At 34.1% G+C, this 10,659-nt stretch overlaps 1 protein-coding gene across 2 annotated transcripts; it reads left to right on the forward strand.

Moving 5' to 3' along the window:
• Nucleotides 1-1,664: 1,664 nt before the first annotated feature.
• Nucleotides 1,665-8,294, forward strand: SLITRK6 (SLIT and NTRK-like family, member 6). Of its 2 annotated transcripts, XM_010854701.1 has the most exons (3): nt 1,665-2,183; nt 4,559-5,872; nt 6,464-8,294. In XM_010854701.1, the coding sequence occupies exons 2-3, from the start codon at nt 4,582-4,584 to the stop codon at nt 7,108-7,110; spliced, it is 1,938 nt and encodes a 645-aa protein (XP_010853003.1). In that variant the 5' UTR covers nt 1,665-2,183; nt 4,559-4,581; the 3' UTR covers nt 7,111-8,294. The 2 variants fall into 2 exon arrangements, with proteins under 2 accessions (XP_010853003.1, XP_010853002.1); XM_010854700.1 differs by having other exon boundaries at nt 4,559-8,294.
• The last annotated feature ends 2,365 nt before the right edge of the window (nt 8,295-10,659 follow it).

A 10,659-nucleotide genomic window follows, 5' to 3' on the forward strand; every position in this document is an offset into this window, starting at 1 on the left:
ACATCCTCCAGCTGGAGAAGATATTCAATTTACAAAAAATTTCGTTCCATTTGTTCTCATATGGCTATTTGAACAGCTTTTCCACCACAGACTGTACTTCAGAGCTTTTCTCCTGTGATTTTACCTCTAAAACCTAAGTGAATGCATTTGGAGAATTATGTCTACAGTGTTGGGAGGGAAGTTATTCTAGTTCCTTATTTTCTCACTGATTCTATTTTTCGTCACCACCTATCTAAAGCATTAGACTGATTTAAGTTAACTTGACCCTCAGCTAGCAGTAGACTGTGGCAAAAAGTAATTCCCTTCTTTTATTCTTTTATTCCCTTTATTATCTCATTCCTTATCTTTACTCTATATCCCCACACTCTCATCCATATTATAATCTCTTTCTACCTTAAAAAACATGCTATTAAAATAAAAGATGAACTTAATGTATGAGAAACTGTATAATATAGGAAACTGAGAATATTAGAAATTGCCTTAAAATCCTTAGCTTTTAAAACAACTATTCCACAGATGTGAGAACTTTGTGAATATGAGTGCATAACTGCAGACAATCATTAAATAACAACCTAATCTTATATTTTCCTGTTTTAATAATATAAGCTGCATAACCTCTTTTTTAAAAAGAATAGCTGTTGCTGAAATTGGACCTAATAAAATACAGGTAACCTCTAGAACCTATAGGCAAGAGAGTTTCTAAACATATACTGTTTCAAAATCAATCAACGACAGCATTTAGTGTATTAATTTTGGCTGTGGAAAAAGTTCAGGTTCTTGGAATGTAGGTAAAGAAGAGTGATTTTTAAAACACAGGCATTTGGGGAAATAAAGAATCTTACAGTTGAGAGTTTCATTGGTGATAATTCAGAAACTTTTAAGAGCTAAAGAAACAAGTAACTTATCAAATATTATATTTTAGGAAAAAATGCTCCCAGAGTTAGTATCATAAAAATCAGGTTATTATAATTGCTATATATTGAAATCACTACATGATGAAGATGCTTGTTTCATTTTATCTGGAAAGACAATTTCATATTTTTGAGACTGATAAGTTGTTTTCAACTAAAGAAAACCATGTATAATTAAGATTCTTGCATGCATTTTTAAATGATCATATTTCCATTCCAAATAAATACTATCTATCTGAAAAAAAAAAAAACAAACTTCATTTCTAGTCTCATAATTGAACACTAGCTGTAGGGAAAGAAATAATGAAGTATAAAATTTAAGAGTCTCAGACATGAGGCTTCAAATTGCTTTTCAAATGGTAAATACAAAACTACAAGTATTTCAGGAAAGCAGTTCATGCTAACATTTTAAGATTTAATTAGTACACAATTTCAACCTAGAGTACCAGTTAAAAAAAATAAAACTGGAGCTATAGGTATCATGCTTGCAGTTTTTCTGAACATGTGTGCTAACAGTACAATACTGTGCTAGATGAGACTTTAGTGTATGATTTAGTCTGCTGTAGTAGCAAAATATTATTAAACATATGTCATTATTTGCATCAAAATTCACTTGCACTATATTTGGTATTTAAACGGAGAGGAAGACCGTTTGCAGGAGGAGGAGTTGAGTCCCAAGGTGGAGCTGTCTCTTGTGTTAAATGACACTGGCAGATTAAAGCGCTCTGATGGGGAAGGGCTTAAAGGCTGAGTCAAAAGCCAAGAAGTCTCTTTATTTACGCCTACCTCGCAGCCCTTGGCAATCTGACTAACAACAAACTGAGCTAACAAGAAAGACTAGAAAGGGAGGAAGGAGAACAGTGCTGCAGCTTGGATCTACAGCCTAAGAAAGCAAGAGTGATCAATCTCAGCTCTGTTAAACATCTTGTTTGTTTACTGCATGTAGCAGCTTGCAAATGGTTAACTATATGCAAAAAAAGTCAGCATAGCTGTGAAGTATGCCGTGAATTTTAATTGGGGAATAAAAGGACAACTGCTTCAGGATGATCTAGTATGCAGTCTGCTTGAAATGTTTTCAATGAAATGCTCAGCATTTTGTCTTGGACCAGAGGTTTTAACTTTATGAAGCGATGGAACTTGCCAAAAAGTGATATTTGAGAAGAAAGAACACGGTGGTTGGTGTTTTCTTTTTTAGTAAAGAAACTGAATTTACTTTGAACATCTCTTCCAGCTGTGCATTACAGATAACGTCAGGAAGTCTCTGCTTTACAGGTAAGATGAATGTTTCCAGGATTTCCTTATACCTATTTTTGCATTATTCTAAAGTGATTGAATATATGTTTGCCTCTCTAAAAAAAGAACTTTGCATTAAAGGATATCCAGTTTCTTTCCTGTTCACTGGCACAAGTAATGCGGTAGCAGATGCCTGTTTTTCTGTGAGCAGCAGACATCTAGACTAACAGCTGGCTTTAGAGAAGAAGTAAAATAATCTGCCACTATTTCTTTTACAGCATGCAGTTTGTTATTGGAAACTAACCTATGTGTGCTCTGTGAAGGAAAGATTACTTCCAAAAACCATTGTTGAATCTCAAATACAAGCAGAATATCAAAAGATTCTTTGTATATTGCACACCACTTTTACTTTTTCCCAACTTGAAAATATGTAAATGGAGATTGTTTTTTACCTCTTTAACACAGTATCTCTCTACTATCAACATAGAACCACTTTTAATATTTATGTGTATTTCTGAAAACCTTAGAAACTGTTCCCTACTACATTTTGAAGAGCATAAAATGCATGTGAGATAAAAATAACAAGAAATTCTCATCTGGAAGTTATTCACTATCTTCTTAAGATGCGTTGTCTGGTGAAAGAAAGAGTATTCTTTCTTGGTCATCTATGGAGAAATATGGAGATTAGCTGTGAAGCTAATCCACAAGTTGAAGACTCCAACCCCAAGCTGCCTGATTCTAAGCATAGCCCTCAGAGTTGTTTAAAATCAAACTATTTCCCTTTGGAAACATTCAGTCAGCTAACTTTCCCTTCATATAGAAAGGCACTACTCAAATGTTTCATGTCTTTGGTTGTCTTCTACCTTTCAGAAACTTCATACTATACATGTTTTCAATAAGACTGTGTATTTTCATGGAATGGAAGTTTACTTTTGAGATTATTGATTCAGTATTGGGATGTATTACCTGACTGTGAATTTTAATTAGATTCAAAATTACTGTTTACATCCTATCCAGACAAATGAAAGCATCTATCATTTCCAAAATTTGAATAGTTACAAGTTGTGGTGTTTATGTTTGAATTTAGTCTAAATTTAAAAAGCACTATTTGAAAGAAGGTAATAAAATTAGATACATTAGAGTTCAAAGTATTTACCACACCACTGCTGTTATTTTAGAGTTAGAATTTCTTTTAATTGCTGTTTCAGATCCATGTATTGAATTTTTAAGGAGTTGGGATATGTGATGTGTTATCCTGAACTGTCATTTTTTTATTTATCAAATCAGAGAGATCTTCAAATATTTTTATAGAGTGAAGTTTGTTTCAGAGTTCATTGTTTGCATCATTAAGCCTTACAATAAAGATCAGCTGCTTAATTATGAGATATTCAGTGCCCTAAAGCCTGGTTCAAGACCTCATTAGGAAGTCATTTATTAGAAGTTTATATGAGGTATTGTTCCTTCATTTGTAAGAGCCAGAAATGTGTGTCATAGGTCAGTTTTTCTTCTTTAGTTTTTATGATGTTAACCTTATCCACAGAATAATTTAAAAGTAACAGTGAATATTTCACCTCTAGAAATTAAAGTGTGAAATTTGAATGGATACCTTTAAGCATATATATCTAATACTTAGGTTTATACAAACTACCCTAGACAACATAGTTAAAATTCTTTTATAAAGGTTTACTTTACTACATAGACATATGTTTCTCAAGTTTTTTTAAATAAATAATGGAATTAATATCTTAAGCCAAAACCAAAGCAGGTTAAACACAGTTATTAGATGTTATATTGTGATATCCAGTTCAAAAATAGAACTAAAGGAAATGCATACATACAGTCTTTCTATCATTTTTGAATTTCCTACAGGTTTCTCTGCTTCTGGCTATCTCTAGAGGGGTGGGAGGTGGGAGGGAGTTTCGAGAGAGAGGGAACTGATTCATGTTGATATGGTAGAAACCAATGCAATATATTATTGTAAAGCAACTGTCTTCCAATTAAAAATAAATATAAAAAAAGATTCATCTAGTTTAAGCTAGAAAAATGAAAAAGTTAAGGTCTTCTCAAATACATACTTTTGCATCATATCAAGTTATCAATGGTCCATTTAGCCAACACCCCTCACATCTGTTAAAATGCAATTAGTTGGTGATATGAACACAAATTGATATACTTGAAGTTATCCTTGACCTAAATTTTAAATTGTTATCATAATGCAAGTTAAAAGTAAAACAAATCTACTGGTCATATTTGTAAAAAATAAAAGAAAATGTAGACTCAGCAATGCACTTATGTATTTAAGATAATCAATATCTTGCCTATTAGGAGAAAACCCATCATTTTGAAAATGTCAGCTTCATCTCCTCCCTGCTGCTGGCCACTAAAGCCTATTGCTATTGCATTGTATTTTACAGAATCAGATCCATCACATGACAACATGAAGCTCTGGATTCATCTCTTGTATTCATCTCTCCTTGCCTGTATATCTTCACAGTCCCAGTCTCCAATGCCCTCTGCCTCAGCCAGAGGTTCTTGTGACTCTCTTTGCAACTGTGAGGAAAAAGACGGCACGATGCTAATAAATTGTGAAGAGAAAGGTATTAAGAAGTTATCCCAAATAAGTGTGCCACCATCACGACCTTTCCACTTAAGTTTATTAAATAACGGTTTGACAGTACTTCACACAAATGACTTTTCTGGGCTTACCAATGCTATCTCAATACACCTTGGATTTAACAATATTGCAGATATTGAGACTGGTGCATTTAATGGCCTTGGCCTTCTTAAGCAACTTCATATCAATCACAATTCTCTAGAAATTCTTAAAGAGGATACCTTCCATGGACTGGAAAACCTGGAATTCCTACAAGCAGATAACAATTTCATTACAGTGATTGAACCAAGTGCCTTTAGCAAGCTCAACAGACTTAAAGTGTTAATTTTAAATGACAATGCTATCGAGAGTCTTCCTCCAAACATATTTCGATTTGTTCCTCTAACGCATCTAGATCTTCGTGGAAATCAGTTGCAAACATTGCCTTATGTTGGTTTTTTAGAACACATTGGCCGAATATTGGATCTCCAGTTGGAGGACAATAAATGGGCCTGCAATTGTGACTTATTACAGCTAAAACTTTGGTTGGAAAACATGCCCCCACAGTCTGTAATTGGTGATGTTGTATGTAACAGCCCTCCATTTTTCAAAGGAAGCATACTAAGCCGGCTGAAAAAGGAATCAATTTGCCCCACTCCACCAGTATACGAAGAACACGAGGATCCTTCTGGATCATTACATCTGGCAGTAACCTCTTCAATAAGCGACAGTCACATGTCAGCCAAGACCACATCTTTTTTAAAACCACCCACCAAAGCACCAGGTTTAATACCTTATATTACAAAGCCATCCACTCAACTTCCGGGACTCTACTGTCCTATTCCTTGTAATTGCAAAGTACTCTCCCCATCAGGACTTCTAATACACTGTCAGGAGCGCAATATTGAAAGTTTATCAGATCTGAAACCTCCTCCACAAAATCCTAGAAAGCTTATTCTTGCAGGGAATATCATTCATACATTACTGAAGTCTGACTTAGTGGAATACTTCACTTTGGAAATGCTTCACTTGGGAAACAATCGTATTGAGGTTCTTGAAGAAGGATCATTTATGAATTTAACAAGATTACAAAAGCTTTATCTGAATGGTAACCACCTGACCAAATTGAGTGGAGGTATGTTCCTTGGTCTCCACAATCTTGAGTATTTGTATCTTGAATACAATGGTGTTAAGGAAATATTACCTGGAACCTTCAACCCAATGCCTAAACTGAAAGTACTCTATTTAAACAACAACCTCCTACAAGTTTTACCACCACATATTTTTTCAGGGGTTCCTCTTACGAGGATAAACCTTAAAACAAACCAATTTACTCATCTACCTGTAAGTAATATCTTGGATGACCTTGATTTACTGACCCAGATTGACCTTGAGGACAACCCCTGGGATTGTTCCTGTGACCTGGTTGGATTGCAGCAATGGATACAAAAGTTAAGTAAGAACACAGTGACAGATGAAATACTCTGCACCTCTCCAGAGCACTTACACAAAAAGGAATTGAAAGCACTCAATAGTGAACTTCTTTGCCCAGGTTTAGTCAATAACCCATCCCTGCCAACTCAGACTAGTTACATCATTGTCAATACTCCTACAACCACAACTACAGCTGATACTATTTTTAAATCACTTACTGATGCTGTACCACTATCTGTTTTAATACTAGGTCTGCTGATTGTATTCATAACTATTGTGTTCTGTGCTGCAGGGATAGTGGTTCTTGTTCTCCACCGCAGGAGAAGATACAAAAAGAAACAAGCAGACGAGCAGATGAGAGACACCAGTCCTGTGCATCTCCAGTATAGCATGTACGGCCATAAAACAACTCACCATACTACTGAAAGACCCACAGCATCACTCTATGAGCAGCACATGGTGAGCCCCATGGTTCATGTCTATAGGAGCCCATCCTTTGGCCCAAAGCATCTGGAAGAAGAAGAAGAAAGAAATGAGAAAGAGGGAAGTGATGCAAAACATCTCCAAAGAAGTCTTTTAGAACGAGAAAACCACTCCCCACTCACAGGTTCAAATATGAAGTACAAAACCACCGACCAATCCACTGAATTTTTAACCTTCCAGGATGCCAGTTCATTATATAGGAACATTTTAGAGAAAGAAAGGGAACTTCAGCAACTGGGAATCACAGAATACCTAAGGAAAAATATTGCTCAACTTCAGCCTGATACGGAGGTACATTATCCAGGAGCCCATGAAGAGTTAAAGTTGATGGAGACATTACTGTACTCAAGGCCAAGGAAGGTATTAGTGGAACAGACTAAAAATGAGTATTTTGAGCTGAAAGCTAATTTACATGCTGAACCTGATTACTTAGAAGTCCTGGAGCAGCAAACATAGAGTTCAAGGGCTTCTGCAGAAATGCTGTGACTCTGTCTTAAGTCCAGACCTTGTACATAAGTGCCTTATATGAGTGTGTCATCAATCAGAACTTAAGCACAGCAGCAATCCTATGGGAAAAGAAAAAGAAACTCAGGGATCACTGGGAGAAGCCATTGCATTGTCTTCAGGCAATTTTGTCTATCCCCAATAAAATAAGTCCTTGCATGTAAATCATTCAAGGATTATATTAATATTTTCCCATATAAGTAAAGTGTTTCATAGATGTCCTCTTGCACATCTAAAAGGGTTTAATATTTAACCCTTAATTTCTTGAGTTATATTACCCATGGATTAAATAGAATTGGATTTTTGTCATTTGAAAACTCTAACAGTAAATGTAGTTATAATATGTAAGACATGTATTGTTTATAAAATCATTATATGTACTTACAAAAGTATAAGTTGTTAGATACACCAACTTTTCTTGCAATAAAGGCAAAAGGAACTGGAACTTTAAAATTAACAAATAGTAATAGAAAAGAAAAAATGGGAAGTTGAATTACATAGGGTATGAGTGGCTCAAAACTTTGAAACTTTGAGAATTAAAATATGCCACTGAAATGCTTTCTGAATTTAAAAATAAGAATGATTAACAGTTCAGGTGGAATGAGGAAGAAAAAATTTTGGTTTTTCTGCACATTTTGTGTGGACAATCTTCTTGTTAATGCTGCTGTGAACTAAGGTATGTCATTTGTGCTCAAAGTTTAATTCTTACTCTTGGGATATTTTGAAAATGCTACTGATATTCAACTGTAAATATGATTAGTGCATCTATCGTTAGTTTGGATTCTTTCATAGCATTAATCCTTTGTAAATTTGAATAATGAGATAGAAATATGTTTCTTGTGTCAAGTAATAATTCACTGGTGTAAAAAAACAGGAAAAATATTTTATTTTTATTGATGTACACTGATAGATGCCATAAATTAGTAGCAAAAGGCACGTCTAAGGGTAAGTGGTTTAAGTTGCCTCAAGAGTGGGACAATGTAGCTTTATTTTACAAGAAAGTATAGCTAGATTTTTATGAACTATTTATTCTGTACAGTTTTGTATATTTTTGGTTCACAAAGGTAATTATTCTTGGGTGCCTTTCAAGAAAATTAAAAGTACTGCTCACTATAATAAAACTAAAATGAAAACCCTTTTTTATATGTGCTTCTTCAATTAGTCTGATCTGTAATTCAGTCCAGTTAGGATTAACACAGGCACATTCATGGAGGCACTTAGGCACAAACACACAAAAACAGGATTTCTATTTGTTGTCACACACACAGAGCATTTTCTTTACCAGGTGTGAGAAGGCCTTTCAGTGTCAGGATGTGATTGTCATGGAGCCCAACTAAATGGCCCATAATTTTCCCTTTCTGGCAAATCATTTTCCTACTTAAAACAAGTACAAATGATTTAATTGTCTTCTTTCTGGTTACAGAATCAATTATACAGAAAATTTTCACAAGGCAAACTATAATTAATCAAGGTATTTTAGTTCTGTGGTGTTCACCATTCAGATGCATGCACAGGGTTAGGAAGGAACATATTTTCTATTAGAAAGGATGTTTTTAATTTACTTTATACTATTTTAGTGATTCATGAATGTTCTATTAAATGAGTTGGTTTTCAACATTCAACTGTCTGTGTGACTAGATAAATATACTTTCTTTCTTTGATTATGAAAGAGAAGACCTCTCTTTTAATAAAAACAGGAGGAGCCTGTGTGGAATGTATGAAGAACAGTTATGGGTCTATTATGACATCATATCACTAGGTTTCTAAAAAATCATTGCATATACTAATATAAAGCAATAACAAATTATGTATTAATAATTAAAAGATTCATTGAAAATCTACATTTCTTCATTAACCTTTAAGGTTGGAAATCAAAACAAGGGAAATCTTTTTTTAAGTAATGTTTACTAAAGGGAAATCTAGGTTCGTATATAGTACTTTATATGTTTATCCACTAAAAGTACTCAGCACAGTAATGAACAGTAAACCCTCCAAAGCATTAATTTAAATGTTACATTCTAAGGAAAAGAACAAAACAAGAGCAGAATTCATGTTACTGCACTTCTGCTCAGTAGAGTATCTGCAAGCATTTCCTGATTCCAATCAAGTGCACAGAAGTATCAGACCTCACTTGCCTGCAGGATCTTTGGAATGGATCCATGAATGCAGACAGAGCCATGTCCTGAGGAACATTCTTCTCTTTTGAGTGAGGTAAATATACTTTTTTTTTTTTTTAATCTTTACTGTTAATTGCCAAAAGCAATAATATTCACTCAACTTAAAAATCAAAGACAGAACAAAGTTGTCTATGGTGTCATGTAAATATATCTTTCAAATTAGGTATAACCCCTAATTATGTAACATCAACCCTGTACGCTGTTACAAAAAACCTGAAAGAACTTATCCGTCAACCCAATAAAACCCTATGGAGTCTTGATGTTATTTACAATGATGCAGAAATAATTACAGTTTCCAAAGAGTAAGAGATTTTTAAAGCTTAGCTGTTTCTTTCACGATAGAACCTTTCTTATGTAATTTGTTTCCCTACTACAAGTAGTTGAGAGTTGGAAACTCCAGTGATGATCTTTAATTTTTAACAGGTCTTGTGACTTATGATAATCACTCAGAACTTTGGTTATTTTACCTGTATTTCTTATTATTCTCCCTGCCCCCTCACCTACAGAATAATTTTTATTATATTGCCTGGTTTATTACCTACAAGGCTAAAGTGGTCTCTTTCTGCAATTGTTAGATTCAAAATCCCAAATCATAATTCAGTATGCTCAACGTTTACAAATACCTGGGCTTTCTTAAAAGAGACTTTTCATCACTCGAGTTTTTTTTTTTTTTTTTTTTATTTAACTAAACGTTACTCTTTGTTCACAAATGTCTGAATCTTGGATGTTTGTAGTAACATGATAATAGTGTATAATCATACTGGATCAAATCTTTTCGATTCTGTCAATCTGTTATACATAAATTGTATGAATCTGTATTAATGAATTATTTTCACACAATTACCATTAAAATACTTACTGGGAATTGAAGAGTGTTCTTCAAATATCTTCCATTGATCTCCATACTAGGATGATAATCATAACATATAAAAAAGGAATATATCAGTAACTCTGATTCTCCCTCTTGAATCAATCTTAAACCACAGAGGGACATTTTTCCTTCCTAATCAAATAATAACTAAATGGATCATCTTAGTGGCCTTTAAGCTGCCTGATCCAATTACTTTAAAAGGCTTAAGTTTCAAACCAGGATTGAAAAAAGTGATATGGCTATCCCCTGGTCATTAAAATGCATATTTTAATATACTGATATATATATTTATGTATATGTAAATAATTATACATTTATATATGCGTGCTGTTAGTATTTAAGTCATTGCAGTCATGTCCAGCTCTTTGCGACCCTATGGACTGTAGTCCACCAAGCTCCTCTGTCCATGGCATTTTCTAGGCAACAATATTGGAGTGGGTTGCCAGGGATAGA

Source organism: Bison bison, unplaced genomic scaffold (genome assembly GCF_000754665.1).
Source record: "Bison bison bison isolate TAMUID 2011002044 unplaced genomic scaffold, Bison_UMD1.0 scf7180017864347, whole genome shotgun sequence".
In the NCBI taxonomy this organism is placed as follows: Eukaryota; Metazoa; Chordata; class Mammalia; order Artiodactyla; family Bovidae; genus Bison; species Bison bison.